Source organism: Elaeis guineensis, chromosome 2 (assembly GCF_000442705.2).
Source record: "Elaeis guineensis isolate ETL-2024a chromosome 2, EG11, whole genome shotgun sequence".
NCBI lineage: Eukaryota > Viridiplantae > Streptophyta > Magnoliopsida > Arecales > Arecaceae > Elaeis > Elaeis guineensis.
In genome coordinates, this window is record NC_025994.2 from 85886906 (window position 1) to 85908911 (window position 22006).

General features: G+C 35.8%; 1 protein-coding gene across 1 annotated transcript in view; it reads right to left on the reverse strand.

The window, feature by feature from the left end:
- LOC140855664 (uncharacterized) overlaps window positions 1-22006 on the reverse strand; it is a gene marked incomplete at its 3' end in the record, with an annotated part of 34567 nt that overhangs the window by 12087 nt on the left and 474 nt on the right. Inside the window, exons 2-12 of the mRNA XM_073252024.1 lie at window positions 20156-20549; window positions 19778-20003; window positions 19410-19661; window positions 19178-19293; window positions 18664-18759; window positions 18490-18577; window positions 17898-18127; window positions 15965-16149; window positions 15549-15748; window positions 13829-14161; window positions 13534-13635 (exon numbers count right to left, since the gene is read on the reverse strand). Of these exons, the coding sequence (XP_073108125.1) occupies window positions 13534-13635; window positions 13829-14161; window positions 15549-15748; window positions 15965-16149; window positions 17898-18127; window positions 18490-18577; window positions 18664-18759; window positions 19178-19293; window positions 19410-19661; window positions 19778-20003; window positions 20156-20499 (2172 nt within the window). The remainder of the gene's footprint in view (window positions 1-13533; window positions 13636-13828; window positions 14162-15548; window positions 15749-15964; window positions 16150-17897; window positions 18128-18489; window positions 18578-18663; window positions 18760-19177; window positions 19294-19409; window positions 19662-19777; window positions 20004-20155; window positions 20550-22006) is intronic.

Genomic DNA, 22006 nt, shown 5'->3' on the forward strand with positions numbered 1-22006 from the left:
ATTATTAAGCATTCTTTGCCCATGAACTTTAGCTTTTGAGGTCAATTGATTAGTTAACATGGTATTGAAGCTCATCGTAAGTTCAAATCCTCTCCATGCGAACTATTTATGCAATTAACCCAGTAATTATCTTGACTCATTCTCATCTTTCTGTTTGCTATCTTGGTTCATTTCAGTCATTTAGGTCCCTCCACATGCATGGTGCAAGCGCCACATGAGGTGGGTTGTTAAGTTTGATATACATTGACCCTATGAGATCCGGCCCAGTCAACCCATCTAACCTGGCCCACCTATTAAGGCGGTCACCAGATAAGGACCAAAACAACAGAAACAAATCCCCTGTTTCATGTGATGAAACCCCCCCCTCCTGGCCCCATCACTCTCTCCCTCTCCTCCCATCTCTCTCCCTCCTTCCATCATGTTCTCTCCCATGCATCTCTCTCTCTCTTCCCCCCCACACTCTCTCTCTCTTGCCCCATGTTTTCTTTGTTCCTCTCTTCTTCTTCTTCCCTTTCTTCTTTTTCTTCTTTTCTTCTTATTGTTCATCTTCTCCCTTTCTTCCTATGCTCATCATCCCCATCTTCACTTCCATCTCAAGTAAAATTTTAAATCTTACTTCTTGTTTTCTTCTTGTTGTTAATTTTTGTTTTAAAGAGGGATGAAACCCTTGCTCATGGTTTGCAGCCAAATAAAGGATGGCATTACCATCCTTTCCTTCACCAAGCAAGGAACAACTCTCTTTCTTTTTCTCTTTTGGCAGTAGGCCTACCCGTCTGCTTGTTCTCTTTCTCTTTTTCTCAAAGATGGACCAAGTCCTCTACTATCTCCCTCTTACTCTCTCTACATCTTTGTGTCCTTTGAAGCTACCCATCTATTGGGTTGAGCCAAACTCATCTTGCACTGATGATTAATCTGAAACAAAGATTAATCTTCAAGTTATTCACTCCCCTAATTCTTTAATTTACGAATTGATTTAATTTAGGTGGGCAGCAACTCGAGTTTGGAGAGGACTGGTGCGGGGCCTCTCCTCAGCTTTTCAATTGAGATAAAATTTAGTCCATGGAGTTGATAAGTTAGATCTTAGAAATTTAGGAAATTAGTGTTGGAGTTTTATGGTTTTATGCACGCATGATTTTTCAAAACAAGTACGCAGCGGAATTTAAAAATTTTTCAAATTAAATCTAATTTAATCTAAGCATGCATAAGATCAAATCTTCAAACCATAACAGGATCATCATATGTGAGATAAGATTCAGATATAGAAATCAAATAGAGAAAAATAAATTTAAAACATATCTGGACATGGATCAATCTTCAACACGAACTGATGATCATGGATGTCCTTCAAAGGTCCCTTATAGCCGCACAAGCATCCAGCCTCTACGGATATTCACACGAGACTCTGATCTGATCAGAAGCCTTTTGATCTCACCGGGGTGCTAGCTCCCTTGCAGATATCGTATCTTGACGGTTGAAAATTTTTTTTCTCTTAAGATACTCTTAGAGAACAAAAAGATGTAGGAGGATCTTGATCTCTACACTAGAGATCATAAGAAGAACCTTTCTTCTCTTTTCTTCTTAAAATCTATGCACCAAATCTCTACAATAGAGATGTAGGAATTTTATCCAACTTTTGGACAAGAAGAAGAGAAGACATCCATGTCTAAACATGGACAAGAGGGAGAGAAGAGATTGTTCAAACAACCAACTTTTGGTTGTGTAAGAAAGAAAGGATATGGAGATCAAAATACCTCACGCCTTGGGCCTCTTCACCGTGACCTCTCCCCTTGCTTTTCTCCACACAAACTCCTCTCCTTTAGGATGTGAGGACCTGGTGATTATCTCCAAAAAAACCGTCCCATATGCTGGGTTTTTATAGGCCAAAAGAGAGTTTGAAATTGGATAGAAATCAAGAGTCCAAAACAAGTAGGATTCTTGAATTTTTGTGACGTCAACTCCAACCAGAATTTTGCCCAAAATTTTACACGGTAACCAGGGGTTTCTTACTCCTTCTTACACACTAATAAGGGGAGGAAAAAGTGGCGTTAAACTGGTTTGGGGCATGGGTCTATTGGGCACACAAATTCGGTTCAACTTTGGACTCCTTTTGGCGCATGAAATCAAGGAATTTCATGATCATGGGACTCTTGTTTAAATTGCTGTTTTAAATCCAATTAAAACATCAATTAATCCTAATCATATTAGGACCAGATTAGACTCAAATAAATAGGAATCCAAATCTGATTTGGAGCCCAATTAATTTAGATTAGATGTCTCCTAAATGGAGGAGTCCTAGTCCTATTGGACTCTTTCTTGGTGCTTGAGTCAAACTCAATTTTTTAATTATAATCCAATTAGGATTTAGTGCACCCAAGAAAATAAGGATTCCTAGTCCAAAAAGAAATTCATATATCCTAGTCTAATTAAGAATTGGGTCAAACCCAAATCCTAATTCAACTGGGACTAATCATCCGATCCTTTTGGGGTTATCCTATAATCCTATTGGGGTTGATCACATCAAACCCATAATGAGTCAAATTAAATCCAATCAAATTGGACTTGATGCAAGCCCCATTGCTCAATCAAATTAAACCAATTAGCAATCTTATTACTAATTAATCCTCCTATAACTCACTAACTCTTTAGTAAGTTACATAATGCAACATTTGCATTAGATCAATTATCAATCAAATTGATAATCAAATCTTGTTACAATTCATAATCGTAATTCAATCATCTGATCAGTCAAAAGTCTCTTTTGTGTGTGATCCCATGGTTCTATTCTGTCTGGCAATGAGATATATTATGATCTCTATCACAATATCATTGAAACTCTTTTCAATAAATTGAAATAATTTCAACTCAGCCTAACAAGAATCATTGATCATCAAGATGATACTTATGAGTCTCACAATCCATCAGTGACACCTAGCAATATATAGTGACAACCCAATAGAATAAAAGATGAACCTCTATGTGCAATTAATACATAATACAGTCCCTCTATCGTGAGTCCCAACCAGATGGCAGGTCATGGATGAATCGTCAAACCTCAACATCGGTCATGTGATAGATTCAATCAGTCTGAGTTCATATGTGATTCTATGAAAACTCTTTTCCATCAATCACATTGCTATGGCCATAGACTTAAAGACTTAGCCTCTTAAATCCTATAAGACTACTCCATTCTGCTAGGATCGATAGATCCCATCTTGATGCACATCCCACTCCTACAGTGGACCAACTGTCGCCAACATCCACTACAAAGACTCATTGAGATCCATGTTGATGTGTTAGTCAAACTCCAGCAACTTCACTGCGAGCAGTAGTGCCATCTCAAATCGAAAGACCAGTCATACAACTGCAGCATCGAGAAAGTCACTAACGAGTAAGCAGACATCTATGTGACTTCTCGTGTTAGTCACGCTCAGTGCTAGTTGTTCTCTAACAACCACCTACATTCTCTCTCCAGTATCTCTACACTGCAAACTCGAGACTCATCTGTCCGAAGGAAGCGATCCGTGCACTGATCTATCCGAATCAATCACCATCTCCATAATAATCCTATGACTATGAGCAATTTAGAAATTAACCATCAATGATCCATGTCTTAAATTCTTAACTCTTTTAGAATGTGTCATCATCTTGTTAATCCCTTGGATGATTCATGGACACATAAACATGAATGATAATATAACTGCTCAATAAGTACAAAATCATGTTCTAGAGATATGAAATATGTCAGTCAAGATTGGCTTCTAGGACATACATCCAACAATCTCTCACTTACACTAAAGCCAATCGCCATGTACCAAGCTCCATCTTCACAAGACATGCTTTAGTTTTAGGCTAGCTAAATGACTTACCAGTGAGTCAACCACATCACATGTGGAGTTTACTCTCTGCACCTCTATGTATTTCTACTCGAGATAGTTGCATGTTCTGCTGTTCTATGTGCTTAGATATCCGGTGAGACCTAGGCTCTTTAGCAAGGGCTATGGTGCCATTGTCCTTGCAGTATAGTGTCACGGCATCCGATGACAAGACAACCAATTCTGCAACTAACATTAGAATCAGAATGCATCCTACATATCTACAGTATACTCAGCTTCTATCGATCGATTATTTGGTATCCTTTCAAAATATCGACATAGGAACACATCTTATCATGTAGACATTCTACCATCAATGTCAGACATAAAATCTGAATTCTTGTATCCTCCCACTCCTAGTTTTGATCCTTCTTCAAATTAAGAGCATATCCTTAGTTCTTCTTGAGAGCTTAAGGACGTTTTCATAACAATCCAGCGCTCTCCGCCTGGATACAACTGATATCTACTTGTGATAATCACAGTAATAACTATATCAGTTCAAGTACATTATATGACATATATCTATGCCCGAGAGGGTAGCAGATCCCTCTTTGAGATTTCTATGCTGAGCCCTTTCAGCATCTACTCTCTGTACTTTATCTGTGAAAACACAAGCATCCAATTGCATTTATCACTATAGATCTTTAGGACACTTGTTTTATGTCTTTTATGGAGAAATTTATATTCAACCATATTTTAATCGATGCCAATTTTGGACACTCCTACTAATCTTTTTGAAACCCATAATTCCTCTTTTCTGATCAAACAATTTGATCATATAAAAGTTCCAACTCCAAGATTTTTATAGACTTTGTGATCTCTAAGAAGTGAAATCCATACGCTACTCCATAAAAAAATCTTCAAAAGATCTCTACTCAGGAAAGCTATTTCACATCCCTTTCTTAGAGTTGATGTCTCACATCGCCTCGTTGTAGATTCTGGAGTCATCTCTATGCTCCCCATCTCCCATGAGAAATGACTTTCTCTACATTCTCTGTTAAGCATACCCAAATATCTTTCGAGAGGATTGGAGATCCTACTATGCATACGAGGTGGAAAAGGAATATACGTCTACTGACTCATGATGATAAATAGGTTCTTAAGGTCTCAAGGCTCCTTGCTCTTTAGAGACGTTCTCTTCGAGCATAACTTTTCTCCCACTGCTTTATCCTGATCAAACAATTTTTCAAGAAGATAGCATGTTGGATCACAATCATATTGTAATCCTATCAGAAAGTAGTATCCCAAACTCTTTTAGGATGAGCTTTATAGACCTATCCTCTAACATATCCACCTGCTGTCCTAGACACAGACTGGACATCTTTGAATCTCAGAATAATCAAGATGCAGTTCTCACCATGCCATATCTCATATGATGTGGTAGGAACAGATTTAGAGAGAATCCAATTTCATAGAAATAAAGCATGTCCCTAAAGAAACATAAATAAATCAGTAAAGTTCATTATGGACCAGACCATAACTTATATAGTCCCTTAACTCTTCTTATCTCGTTGAGCTGAGATGTACTAAGAGTAGTCCAATATGAAACCATGCCATATTATGAGATAACCGAAAAATTTCTTTCAATGATATTGCATCCTCGATCCGATCGAAGTACCTTTAGAAATTTTTCGATTTGTTTCTCTACTTACATCTGAATTCTTTGAATCTTTTAAAATTTCAGATTTGTATCTCATATATAAAGTAGAGACAACTCCTTGATTAGCACATCACATGAGCTACACACATCAAATGTGTACAAGGATAAGTATCTCAGTAATTCTTTTCTTCTTGTTCCACAAGAGTAGCTTGGTCATATTTTCTCAAAGAGATGATACACAAACTAGATTTGACTCAACAGTCAATGAGTCCAAAAGCTTATATTTCTCCTGTTTGTTAATCATTTCTTCTCCAATATGACTTAGCCATAGGTTCCACATATACTTTAAATTTTATCTCAATTCTGGATGTTATAGATCCAATGGCATTCACTACTTGCTTAAGTTCACAGATGCATCACCATGCAAATGATAGAAACTGTCTCTAAGAACTAAATCCAAACGATGATCGCAAAGGATAGATATCCATGGCCGCAGCAGCAACTGTTGCCCTATAGCCAATTCAAGGGTTACTTCCTCAGCCCTCTACCTTCCCATCGATTCTACACTAAAGTCCACAGCTCAGCTGGGAGAAGAGAAAATCATAAGGATAGTATTGAGCAATATTGACATACCTACTCTAGGTGTGTCTTTGCTTATTTAGGCTCTCCAGGTATTTACCTCTGAACTCTTTCAAGGTTTCTTTGTTATCAATACTTTGACAAATTCAGATAGTGCCATGATAGTCTTTTATATGGTAGTTTACCATAAACTATCCATATAAACTAATCAAAGATTGCAGGATCAAATCCACAAGCAATTTTTTGTGTATGATCATGTCGAGCCTTTTTAGGTTGCTTAATGTCCTTGATCATTATCAAATAATAATCATAGACTGACTGTCCATCACATCATATGCACTGTGCGACTCTGATCACCCCACAACATTTGCAGATGAATCAATGTGTCGTAGGCAGTAAATATGTGCTCATGCATAGCACTTATCTTTATTGTCATTGTCGATCCACTCATCAAGTATAGCTTGTTGACTATGGGTTGGACGAATTGTTAACATTAGAATAACCTGGTAAAGAACACTGCTTAATTTTTTAACTAAGAACTATTCTTAGATTTGTGAGCCAGTCTATGTAATTGATTTTGGTTAATCGATTGATATCTAAGATTCAAGCTAGAGGATTAGAAACTGACACAATGAACAACAGAGAGTAAAGATTCTAATTGGATGTTTGTACTTATTTTGTAATTTGCTCTAGAGACTTTTAGATGCAAAAAGACTCACTATTTTATCAGATCTCCCACACTCTTCGGATGGAGAAACGAAAATCCTGACGCGATAATTGAATTTTTAGTGAGTGCTGCGGTCCCACCGATGTCGTGCACCTCATCTAACAATTATTGGTAACACAAATAAACACCGATGTATGGACAACTCTTTGTCCAGATGCTTTTCTAAGCATGTTGCAGCCACTTGATCTCTAAGTCATGTGGGCTCATCTAACAGTTGTTGCCCATACTCCTTAATTAAGCCAGACCCACCGTTCACAAGCAGATGCAAAGCCGTCATTGGGTCCTTCACCTAACAGTTATTGGGCCCAACCCCATCTTTACCTCAGAGCAACTCTTTGTTAATAAAGTGGTTGCGTGTTCCCGATACAACTGAATCACTATGACCAATCGAGAACAATTAATGCCGGTAGCACGTCCGCACATCTACAATGGTGGAAGATCTTGGACTTAATATTTTGTGGAGAGATTTGGATTTAGGTGTCATCTAATCAGTCATCACATGACCGATGTAATTGGTATGGGCTAAATCAAACCACCAAGCAACCATATTTGAGACTCAATCTACAAAATTGACCAGGTAAGTGGAGATTGGTGGAGATCCCTCCGTTGCTTTCCTTAGACACCAATAAATTAGCCAGATAAGCGAACAAAACCAATTAAATAACCACCTTTCAATTACTTACCTTAGACATCAATTGGACAATTGATCCGAATAGATTAGCTTAGGTGAATTAGACTCGAGTCACAGAGTGAAATTAGATCCTTAGGTTTAATTAATTCTACATATGGGTATCAATCGATTCGATCAACAATAATTGTATGATCTTAGGCCCTATTGATCTCATCCTAATCAATACTTGATTCGATTCGATCAACTGATAAATCAATTCAAACCCAATATAATCAAATCAGAAATTTTTTTGATATAATCAAATTATATGACCTAATTTGATCTAACCATGACTAATCCCTCATGCACAAACACTAATTTCATATCTTAAATCAAAATTTTTAGATCTAAATTCTTTGCATGAAAAGTAAATTTTGATCTCGAAATAATTTCAGATCATGCATACAAATATATATCATATACATAAACAAGTTCAAGTCATAGAAATAAATTTCAGCCCTAAACATACTTTCATATATCATATACATGAATCAAAACAGATCTCGAAACTCTTTTCAGATCTAAATAACAAAACATATATCACATATATGCTGTAAAAATCAGATCTAAAAATCCAATCTAATTGAAAATTTTAACATCGTTTTAGGACAACTATTCAGCATAACAGGTTATGACTGGACAACCTTATGTCAGAACAATATCAAAACCTTTCAGATCTGAAACTTTTCTCTATAGATTTCCAATCTAAATCCTAATCACATGCATATGACGTGGCTCTGATACCACTGTTGGAGTTTTATGGTTTCATGCACGCATAATTTTTCAAAACAAGTACGCAGTGGAATTTAAAAATTTTTCAAATTAAATCTAATTTAATCAAAGCACGCATAAGATCAAATCTTCAAACCATAATAGGATCATCATATGTGAGATAAGATTCAGATATAGAAATCAAATAGAGAAAAATAAATTTAAAACATATCTGGATATGAAACAATCTTCAACACGAACTGATGATCATGGATGTCCTTCAAAGATCCCTTATAGCCCCACAAGCATCCGACCTCTATGGATATCCACACGAGACTCTGATCTGATCAGAAGCCTTTTGATCTCACCGAGGTGCTAGCTTCCTTGCATAGATCGCATCTTGACGGTTGAAAATTTTTTTCTCCTATGACACTCTTAAAGAACAAGAAGATGTAGGAGGATCTTGATCTCTACACTAAAGATCATGAGAAGAACCTTTCTTCTCTTTTCTTCCTAAAATCCATGCACCAAATCTCTACAATAGAGATGTAAGAATTTTGTCCAACTTTTGGACAAGAAAAAGAGGAGACATCTATGTCTAAACATAGACAAGAGGGAGAGAAGAGATTGTCCAAACAACCAACTTTTGGTTGTGTAAGAAAAAAGGGATATGGAGATCAAACATACCTCACGCCTTGGACCTCTTCATCGTGACCTCTCCCCTTGCTTTTCTCCACGCGAACTCCTCTCCTTTGGGACATGAGGACCTGGTGATTATCTCCAAAAAACCATCCCATATGCTGGGTTTTTATAGGCCAAAAGAGAGTTTGAAATTGGATAGGAATCAAGAGTCCAAAACAAGTAGGATTCTTGAATTTTTGTGACGTCAACTCCAACCATAATTTTGCCTAAAATTTTACACGGTAACCAGGGATTTCTTACTCCTTACATGCTAATAAGGGGAGGAAAAAGTGACATTAAACTGGTTTAGGGCGTGGATCTATTGGGCGCACAAATTCAGTTCAACTTCGGACTCCTTTTTGTGCATGGAATCAAGGAATTTCGTGATCATGAGACTCTTGTTTAAATTACTGTTTTAAATCCAATTAAAATACCAATTAATCTTAATCATATTAGGACCAGATTAGACTCAAATAAATAGAAATTCAAATCTGATTTGGAGCCCAATTAATTTAGATTAGATGTCTCCTAAATGGAGGAGTCCTAGTCCTATTGAACTCTTTCTTAGTGCTTGAGTCAATCTCAATTTTTTAATCCTAATCCAATTAGAATTTGGTGCATCCAAGAAAATGAGGATTCCTAATCCAAATAGGAATTCATATATTCTAGTTTAATTAGGAATTGGGTCAAACCCAAATCCTAATTCAACTGGGACTAATCATTCGATCCTTTTGGGATTATCCTATAACCCTATTGGGGTTGATCAAATCAAATCCATAATGAGTCAAATTAAATCCAATCAAATTGGACTTGATGCAAACCCCATTGCTCAATCAAATTGAGCCAATTAGCAATCCTATTGCTAATTAATCCTCCTATAACTCACTAACTCTTTAGTAAGTTACATAATGCCACATTTGTATTAAATCAATTATCAATCAAATTGATAATCAAATCATCTTACGATCCATAATCGTAATTCAACCATCTGATCAGTCAAAAATCTCTTTTGTGTGTGACCCCAGAGGTTCTATTCTGTCTGATAATGAGATATATTGTGATCTCTATCACAATATCATTGAAACTCTTTTCAATGGATTGGAACAATTCTAACTTAGCCCACCAAATATCATTGATCATCCAGATAATACTTGTGAGTCTCACAATCCACCAGTGACCCTAGCAGTATATAGTGGCAACTCAGCAGAATAAAAGATGAACCTCTAGATGCAGTTAATGCATGATACAGTCCCTCTATCGTGAGTCTCGACCAGATGGCAGGTCATGGATGAATCGTCAAACCTCAATATCGATCATATGATAGATTCAATCAGCCTGAGTCCATATGTGATTCTATAAAAACTCTTTTCAATCAATCATACTGCTATGGCCATAGACTTAAGGACTCAATCTCTTAAATCTCATAGGACTACTCCCTTCTACTAAGATCGATAAATCTCCATCTTGATGTACACCACATTCCTACAGTAGACCAACTATCGTCAATATCCACTACAAAGACTCATTGAGACCCATGTTGATATGTCAGTCAAACTTCAGCAGCCTCACTGCGAGCAGTAATGCCATCTCAGGTCAAAGGACTAGTCATACAACTGTAGCATCGAGAAAGTCACTAATGAATGAGCAGACATCCATGTGACTTCTTGTGTTGGTCACGCTCAGTGCTAGTTGTTCTCTAACAACCACCTACACTCTTGCTCCAGTGTCTCTACACTGCAGACTCGAGATCCATCTATCCGAAGGAAGTAATCCATGCACTGGTCTATCCGAATCAATCACCATCTCCATGATGATTCTATGATCAGGAGCAATTTAGAAATTAACCATCAATGACACATGTCATAAATTCTTAACTCTTTTAGAATATGTGTCATCATCTTATTAATCTCTTGGATGATTCATAGATACATAAACATGAATGGTAATATAACTGCCCAATAAATACAAAATCATGTCCTAGAGATATAAAATGTGTCAGTCGAGATTGACTTCTAGGACATACATCCAATAATTAGGTCATCATTACTTAAACTGGAAAAGATGATGATTTCTGAATTTCATAGTATCGAATGTTGATTTGGGGTTACTCGGATGGACTAGGTGTGCGGTGATTCAAGTTGGCACATTGGGTAGATTTTGCTATTATTAGAGGCAAGGATCTCTAATCACAACCACCTATATAATTTTGCCACGATCAATTTGGTATCATATGCCAGAAATTATGAACATTACATACTTGCATGTATTACAAGCTTAATTATCTATGATCCTAAATTATGCTCAATTGCACAAATATAGTACATATAAATAATTTATCAAATAATAATAATAGTAAAATAAAAAAAAATAATTTGTAAGGATTTAAAATCGAGGTATCTGAACTAGTCACGATATCAGAATGGCATTGCCATAAGCAGAAACATGATAAAATTTATCAGTATGTCCTCATCATGAGTAAGAACGTGTTCCACTTATCAATATGGGTTCGCCATGGGTAGGAACATGTTCTACTTATCAATATGGCCTTGCTACGGGTAGGAACGTGTTCTACTTATCAATATGGCCTCACCATGAGTAAGAACATGGTATACATTGTGTATGGCCTCACCATAGACAGGAACATGATACTTGAGTATAGCTAGTCACGAGCAGGAGCGTGACTATGAACCTTCCAGATGCTAGAAAATCGAATCCGATTCATATTAAGCATATTATGATAAAATAATAAATAATAATAATAGCTTAATACTAATGTTAACAGCAATAATAATAGTTAAAAATAAAATTCTAGTTGAAAGGAATTGCTGATTTGATTATATCTGATGAGCACAGCAGAGCTATTATTTGATGGAATATTGTATATATTTGAATTATTATATTTTAAAACCCGATGAACATACTAGTATCAGTATTGAGATGGGCATATGAATGCTCGATTGTTCATTGTTGAGATTTGAACCATTATTTTCTCAATAGATATATCTATTAAAGATTTGATATCTTTTTCTTTTATGCTCGTGTATGTGCTTAGAAAAACTTTACTGAGTTGTTAGCTCATATTATCATTTTCATTTTTTTTTCAAAGCCGCAAAACATATAGCTAAATAGGGCTGAGTTGGAACATTTTGGTGAGAAGTAGCAATAGTTTTTTCGTATCTAATACTGGATGTATCTGAACCATGTATTTTGTATAACTTCAATTTCCATTAAAAGATACTATATGTTGTTTGCACTAATTGTTAATCTCTCGCTATTAAATGTTCTAGTTCAAATTAATCAGGCCTTGCATATAGTCTAGAATTAAACTAGAAAATATGTGGCTATGTCATATGGCCAACCCGAGTATAGGATTTGGGGCGTAACAGACCCTTTCTCTATCAACTTAAGTATTGTAGGTCAGTTGGTTAGTTAACATCTATCATTCTTAATAAATGCAATCAGCATAATGTATTGAAAATTACAATACCCAAGTGTGGATTCAAGATTCAGGAAATTTTTAACCTTCTCCGAAACTGACAGCATTGACATAAGCACAGTTGTCAGAATGTTGTGAATCATATAACCTAAATCTGAGCTACTTTATGTAAAAAAGGATTTTTATTTTTTAAATTCAGATTCGACAAACACATCACAACAGCCTTCTCAACTAACACTTAAATACATGCTCTTCTTACACTTGCATCACCACAACCCTTCTCTACTAATTAAAAATATATTGGACAACATACAAGTTTCAGTAGCTCCATGTGTTGAATAGTATGGAAGAAGACATGATAACAACCAGCCTTTGCCCTAAACCAAAATATGCTGTTTATAATGTTACAATTGCAATTCTACTTCCATCATCCAAACTCGCTTATCAGAGAAAATTACAAGATACTCAGAGCTCAAAACAAATTAATATTTAAAGATGAGACTATAATGAAGCAGCTTTTAAAACATTCTATCAGAAAGTGCATCTAGTAATGTTTCATCAACAGTAATCTTAGTCCAAATTACATGGCTTAAGCCATTCATACTTAGTAACTTAATACCATTATTGATAAGCACATGCAAAATGAGAGAATTAAGTATTGATTCCTTTTGTTTAAGTGAATTTTGAAAGTTTTTTGAACCGGAAGTACAAAGAAGAAGCACAGGAGCTTGCTTCTTATAATCTCATTCAGAGAGATGGAATATTGAAAAATTATGGTAAACTACATAGATCACTCCATGTCAAGGTTTGCAAAACTAGTACCAAAAACCATATCACTATGTTACCAATTAGGTTCAATGCGGTACAATAAGTGCCCCATACCAAGACAGGCTTTCAGGTTCCAACACCTATTCTCACTCCCAGCCATGGTACCGTCCAAACCGAGTTAGTATAGGTAGGTCCCTACGGGGCAGTTTTGTTTGATTTGGACCAATTCAGCTCATATACTGAACCGAACCTCGATACCATACCAGTACCTTACTAGTATAGTATGGTCCATTAAATATGAGACAGTACAACTTGGTATGACAAACCTTGACACATGCCTTTAAACAAGACATAGATGCAAAGTACTTTACTTGAAAAAAAAACTCTTGGAATATATAACAATGTACTACATATCATCCAATTTTATCTAATTAGAAACTTAAAACAGGTCTAACAGAGTAACAATTCACTAAAGTAAATATACATCACCTGTGGGAACATAGAAAAGACCAATATAAAGTAGATGACACCACCAATAATATCAAACTGCCAGTTCTTCTTGCGGAATTTTAAAATGTTGCCCAATGCAATCTAAAAACAACATTTTTTGGAAATAGATTAGTTGCTGCATTTAAGAAGAATAAAAAGGAAGCATAAAGAAAGGTATAATACGAACCAAGAGACAACAATTAGATATGGGTAAATAACCATAATCATTATAATTAACTAGACATTTTGCACCTATGTGGATGAGATGGAAACAGATAAGAATAATCTAACTTACCCTACTAGAATCATCATAAGATGGGTAAGCAGCCTTGCTCTCATAAGTGTTTCCACAAAATTTGTTGAAATTTCTAAAGACATGCGTAGGATGCAAAAAGGCCCCACCACAACCATTGACAAGAAGGTGTTGTACATGAACAGGCTTGTCTGAGGGAACAATAGAATGGCGCATATAGTGATGCAAGTCTCCTGCCATGCGGAGTCTACATCTTCCCTTCAGGTAATCGCATATTAGGTGAGAGACATTTTTCCCAGTGATCTCATTCCAGTACCAGTCGAGAAGCCAATTTGGTTCATGTGTCATCACAATGACATTGTCATTTTCGCCAATCTGCAAGATTTTTGCCATCTTTAGAGGCTTTTAAAGAAACACATTCACTTAGCAACATTCACCCATATGCCAGGAAAATAAACGGTTTTACAGCAGTCCACTGAGGTTATCAGTTACAACTAAATTGAACAAATTTAGTTCTTTATGACGGGGTATTTTAAGGCATCATATTTTTCATCAAATAAACTGAACGTGACAAACACATACACTATATGAAGTTAACACATTTCAACTAAAGATAGTAATTTTTTCTTAAAAAATTCACAAATATGACTATAATATTTTTATTAATGTGAAAAGCAAGAATCTGTTATAGCATGGTTAGATGATGCCACCCTCCAGATAATGCTGTTAAATAAGTAACATTCACTGCCCTATCCCAAACCACCCAGTTTGGGGTGTATCGAACCATTCCATAATTAGTATCAGGGTGGCAATCCAAAAGGCTTGGATTATAGGATACAAGATGGGCAGATTTTCCGGGCCGAAGTCAAATCCCAGGCCTAGACTATGATAAGGATCCCAACATCTACAAGCAATATAAACATTCTAAGAGGAATTATATGTCAGTACATATTTTGTACTTCAAATCCATGATATATATATATATATATATATATATATATATATATATATATATATATATATATATATCCAATTATACATACTCATGCATTCAATTATATTACAAGTGCATTTATCAATCATATATCATGCTAGAGACTAATATGACATGACAAAGCATCAAAGTAACATCATAATCGTAATTCAAACAAGCACAATCATTGAACTAATCCTTGAAGATGAAAAAAATTCAAAAAATAAGAAAAAAATAAAATGGCATACCGGTATAGAACAGGCATGCTATAGAGTACCAAGTGTCAATATGGTACTGAACCGGTTCTGAATTGACATACCTTGCAAGTATTTCTTAGCTCCAACAATTGACATATGACTGCTAAACTTTAAGAAACTAATTAACTGTTGTTAGCCAATAGTTTAGAGAGACAAATGTTACTCATTAGAGCCAACTAGTTTGAAAATGAGCACAAATACAAAGAATAACATCATGATGGTGCTCTCTCCATGGTATTTAAACCACGCCTAGGAGAAATTGTTTAAACTTGAATTGCTATAACTTGCTATTCATAACATGGATTGAGTATTAAGTACCATTCTACTTAGCCAAAAATTATAAATTATAACTTTTCTAAATTCAAAAATTCTCATGATGAAATAGACAACAAATGTTATATATAAACCTAGAAGATTCCAGCCACATTCTGCATATACAGAGCAGACCATAACTCTTGTTAGAATGTGCAACATGAATAAAAGAAACAGTCATTCTAACTAAAACAATGTGGGTGAGCTAAGGTAGCAAAACCTTGTATCGACATAGCTCTGCAAAAAACTTGAATTGGTATACATCTATATCACCATGAAGAGCCAGATCAAGACCAAATAACCACCATCCCTTGGGAAGCTGCAAGGCAAAGTAACTCTTCTTCTGAGGCAGAAACCACCCACCCAACCAGCTCTTATGACATATATACCTCATAAAAGTATGCAGACCATCAAACCAGTCTGTGAATAACGAAATATTAGCCTAGACCCAAAAATCAATAATGGCCCTTGACAACATCACTGAAAAAAGCTTTAACGAATCTGAACATCAAAAAATATCTTCAAAGCAAACCTAAAATGCCAGGATTCATGCAGCAGGATATTTGTATTGCGTCTTCCATGTGTATGAGTGCATGTCTTGTGCATAATCTATGCAACTTTAGATGTGAAATTTACCATGGTTTCCAGGAATTATGAAACACTCCGGTCCATCATACTGTTTCAGTTCTGGCACTCCAGAAGGAACATCTGGCTTGTCTATTGTTATCTGTTCAGCACTATACCAGGGTGGAGGCTGCAGTGCATACTCGAACGGACAGAAAAGACGTCTCTCATATGTAAATGCAGAAGGGTTAGGGTACCTATGACATAATTCGGAATTCACTATGCAAATAGAGCAGCTTTCAAATAAACAGCAACAACACGCGTGTAGTAGTAAATGATGTTCAAAGAAAACCATATGTGCTAGTTCACTTTTTTCTTAAAATATTCATGCACCAAAAGCAAAACAGGCATAAACCACAGTTGCCAATTCCCCTTTTTGGTTAAAACACGCATCAAAAACAAGATATGCATCCAGAAATTCATATATAAGTAAATTTTGTCCTGCTTTCTGTCCACAATTAAGAGAAGAAGAATCCAAGGTAGTATTCTTCATTCTTCAACATAAAACCTTACATGTAAAAATCTATTTACTTTTGTATGTTGTCAGGTGGTAGAAGAGTAATACGTTCTTAGAAAATGAAAAACACTTCTGCAAAGTGGGGGAATAACGGGAAGTAGAAATTTCACCAGAATCTATTGTCTGCAAATTAGAAACCTTATGCCAAGGAGACATAATATGGCGTATTCTTTCATATAGGATCCAGGCTCAAAATTGTCCAAACTCTGATTTATATTTCTTTACACCTCCCACAAAGAATGGGAAAATTGGCACGAGCCCTAACTTCAGATCCTCTGAGCGACTAATCAATCATCCATCTTCTAATTTAGCATAGCAGAAGAAATTTACTAAGGCATCAACACTAAAGACCCTGAGTTAAGGAATTAAGTGGAAAAGCTTTCCAATTTGCAATATAATGCACATGCCCTCCACAATCAAACAATCCAGTGTAATGTTGTCATCACTAAGAATCCTGCCAAAAGTTAGCTGTCACAAAAATGCTTGTGTAAAAACTCAAGAGAACATTTGCCGATCATATTATATTTCCTCAAGTCATGAGGCAACAGAAAGGCATAACCAAGAAAGCGTCAACTAGTCAATCCTCCATCTATTTGTTTAGCATAGCAGTAGTAATTTACTATGGAAGGCATCAGCACTAAAGACCCTAAGTTAAGGGTTCAAGTGAAGTTCTCCCATTTGCAATATGATGCACCTGCCCTCCACAATCAAACAATCCTTTGTAGAGTTGTCATCATTTAGAATTCTACAAAAGACAGGAGTCCATGTTTGTATATAACAGTTACAAGAGCATTTACTGACCACAATCAATCAATCCTTTGTAGATTTGTCATAATTTAGAATTCTACAAAAGACTGTCATCCAATAATACTTGTATATAAGAGTTACAAGAGCATTTACTGACCATATTTGATTTCTTCATATATAATGAGGCAAATGAATGGCGTAACCAAGAAGGTGCAACAGGCTCCCATGTCCAGCCCCCCACCCACCACAATTGTTCTTTACGATTTCAACACTAATTGCCTCATGTTGACAGAATTATCATTGAAACACTTCCACTCAATAGCAATTGACAAAGCCAGGGTGAAATTAAATATCAGCCATGATTTCTTTTTTTTTTTAAAACTTTCTTCTGAAAAGCCCTATATATAAGAAAGTGCACTATTTTGACCAACTTCTAAGGTCCAGCAGCAATATTAAACAAACTAACAAATACGAAGCTTTAAAAAATTAAATTTTATCTACCAAATATTCAAAATAATTGCTTGAAACATATGCAACATGAACTTCAAATTAATGTGAAAACCATTATGTACATATGCATTTATTTTGCGTGTGTGTATGGGTGTATGTGAAGTGCATATGCACGCATTAATATATAGATATCATTCACAATATCACAAATCAATATGAAGACCAGCTTACGCAAGATCCCCTCCAATAATAAGCAAATCTCCGCGTGGAAATGTACGCATGGAATCACTAACTTTAAGTTGAATTGAAGGCTGGGCCAGTAAACGAGCCACTGCATAGGATGGGTTTCCACCATCACCAGTGTCTGCAATGAAATCAAACCAGAGATTGTCTCTTTCACTAAACTCATCGTACAATAGGTCACCACTTGTAGCTTCATCTGGAACCTTGTTCATCGCAGCCTTGTTGCAGAAGAGCAAGTAAAGTTATGAGAAATAAATGCACCATGAAGACCATTCTATATTCAAGACACTCCAGTCCCAAAGATAATTAATTAGGAAAGTAATACACTAATAATTACAAAGAACAAAATTAAAATGAAATATTTGACCATAAAAAAATTTGACAAAAGTAAAAATTATTCAATCAACAAATAAGATTTCCAATGTTCCAATAACTAAGCTTAGATATAATACGAATTGATTACAGCATAGCATTCATGACAAACATGAGACAGGAGCAAAGACATGACTCTCATTGGTAATTAAAGAACAATTTGATATAACCATTTCATGCAGATTTTCTGGACCAATTGCAAGCATACCTGCATCATGCGCATATCAAATCGACCCACAAAAAGAGTTACAGATACCAACAGATCAAATACTGTCTTGACTAAATCAGCTGATGTCCTGTAACATGAAGCCATCAATGATGCAAGCACCTCTTTGAACTTTTCACATAAAATCAAAATGACCTACAGTTAGTGAACGCCTACCCTGAGTACCAAGGCACCATATCCAAGAAATCAGGTTTCATCTGTTTCTTCAACCTTTCATATTCTGGTACTGATAATGGGTGAGTTAGGGCCCATCTGTCAAGTCCGTATGATGCATCATTAGAAAGTCAAATAAAGGATACTAGTTCCCAAAAACATCAACTTTCGCACTATGAAACAAATATTTGTAATGTCAAATATAGATATAAATTATAGATCAAGGTGGTTATGGAAAAAATGGACTTTTTTACAAGATGACTTGTGCTAAAGGGGTCATAATGGGATAGGCATCAGATTTCCTAGGCCAAGGGCAATTTCATTATTTTGGACCAGGCCAAAGGCCAGATTGATTTGAAACTCGGAACATCTGGGCCAATGTCTGGTCCATTGGCACCATTCCTATATCAAGCTGATATATGAAAATGTTTATGAAAAAGAATCTCTTGCATATAATATTTTTGAACTGTAAGATATATAAAAAATAATTACTAGAAATTCAAAATTAAAAACGCACCCAGATGATCGCTCAACAACATAATTAGCGATATAAAGGCCGATAAACGTTGCCCATAATGAATATATGGGGGATATCTCATCTGAAGGTACAGCACATGATCCACTGCAAACTAGCTGGAAAAGTGCATAATTAGAGCAGGAAATGGATGGATTGATATGAAAAACTTGATGCTTGACATTTGAATGATAGGTGGAGGTCAAATGAAGAACTGACAAAAAAAGCATCATACCTCTCCATAAATGACCCACTTCGACAAAAGAGGGTAATCACTGGCAGAACCAACTGGAGCAAACCAAGATGAGCAGATTTGATCTTTCAACTCATACATGCGGAGAAACTTTGATATCCAAGTGTTTCCATCTTCATTTTCCCAAAATGGGAAGGAATCCAAACTAGAATTTCGACGCTCAAAAGATTTGCCTCTTTGAAAAGCACGATTACCACAGTGACTATAGAATACACAGCATGCAATACTTATGACCTGCATTTGGGGAAGGCAGGGGCAACATCAGGCAAGATTTCAGTCAAGATGATGGACAATAAATTGCGAAAGAGAATTTCACTGAAAGGCAGCTCAAATATATCCAGAAAACTTACTGTACAATTTTGGATAATGGTCAAAATTTCTGGTCTCTTTCCTGCAACACGAGCAACAAGACCAACATACCAGAGGCCAAGAAATATAATATGGAACACTATAAGAAAAAGGACAGATGAAACAAATATTGTAAGAAATAAAGAAAGATTCATCCTCATATCCACCCCCATAGATTGAAAACTGGGAAGATGATACAGAGCTGCTACAAAGATCCAAGCAACGTACCTGCAGTATCGTTAATTCACAAAAATAAGATATTTTTCCTCAAACAGTTTCAACATTTAAGTCCAGGTTAAATCTCCCTGTGTAAATAAGACTTCACCACCAATGAATAAAACAATCAAAAGAGACATGTTGTTTTCGAGAGGATTACTTACCAGCGGTTGAAATTTGAATAACTTGGCTTGAAAGTCTTGCCAATAAATGGAGATGAAAAGAAATAGAAAAACCCAATCAAGCATATATACATGGACCACCATTTAATATTATTGTCCAGTTTCTGTATGAGGGTATGTATGTTATCAGATGAGATGAAAAACAGACATCCCACTACTACGGCAGTCATAATATGCCTTGAATGCTCATGTGGATAAGGGTATGTATGGGTCAAGATCGTCGTAACTCTCTCCATTTTGAGCGTATCCAACAACGGAATACTAGACTGCCTGTCTGTGCCCATTGAACAACCTTTTAGTGGTTCGTACTGCTTCAAGCACTTCATACAGTAGCCAACATTTACCAGAAAGGAACCTCTAAATTATGTATGTGATTCTGCATAGAGAGAAGTCACAGTAGTTGCATCAGCTGCGATGTTAGATTTGATAGTAGGATTATGCATGAGATGAAGAAAAGATGTATTTACAGCAAAATGGAACTTCAATGAAGACAGTCATATTGTATGATTTTCACCTGTTCTTGATACAATAAATAGCAGTAATTCTAAACCATTTAACAAGGAAAGTGAGTGGATTCAGGGCCCATATATCAAGAAGATAAAAGAATATGGTAAGTTATAACTGACATTATATTAATTGTTTTTCCATGAGAAATAATTTATCAAACCAAATTAATATGATGGAGTGTCAAATTCCCAAGTACATCAATCATATGTAACACCTGGTCGCTGCATTAGAGAAATTTTCTAGAGAAATTGACGTTTCAATTTAGGTTATTCCATTAATTGAAGTGAAAGTGGATGCCAAATTTGTTTAATGTGCTGAAAAAATGGAAGAAGAAAATGGTATTCTGAAAAGTGTGCAAGGGCTCCGAGAAGGGTTCATCATACACAATCCCTAATAAATTGAATATATAGACGATACAATAGCAACTGGGTTTCTGCACTGACCTAATGGTCGTGCAACATCACTCTCATGACATATGAATCACAAAATTGTGTGAAAAATCTTCAAATTTTAATTGATTTGAAAGGGTTTTAATAGAAGTACAGAAAAAAAAAGAAAAAAGAAAAAGGATGCATGATAAGAAAAAGGAGAAGAATCCTCACAAAACGTATCCAGAAGTGGTACTTTAAGAGGCATGCAACACCTTAGAAATATTATTCCAAATGTTAAGAAACAATTTAATGCAATAATACTGTATCAAACCAGGAATATGTTAATGGTTCACATGGATCATATTGGTAAACAGTACCATCTCATAAGCTTTATTTAGTCTCTTTGCTAGCTATCCACAAGAGCAGCTTGCGTAATTGAGCCCTTTGAATTTATCAAGTACAGCTTCATCATAACAAGAACTTGAAAAATCTCATAACTCATCTATCCAAAAAAAAAAAATGCCCATGACATGTACAATGGAACATAAACCAGGCTTGAAACTTTTCCAGAATTAGTGCTTAATGGATCCATAAGTAGGTGTATGCTGAGGTCCATCCTATTGGCTTGGTGAATCATAGTAAAGATCGATCCAAACCAAATTCACCTCAGTGACATGCAAATGTTCCATAATGAATACAAGACATCTACAATGCTATGCTGGCAGTTAAGGGGAATCCAGCGGCAGCCTGAAGCAGATATTTCACTTACAGGACGCTAATTCATTCCAATAACAGGACTAACCTGATTTGATTCTTTTCCTATAACACCCGATAACTCACGCAAAAGATGTTGAGGAAGTGCTGGGATAAGTTTTATGACCATAATGGAATATCTAGCACGGCATCACGTTATCTTATATGATCCAATAACGAAATATGAAACCGACCTGATTCG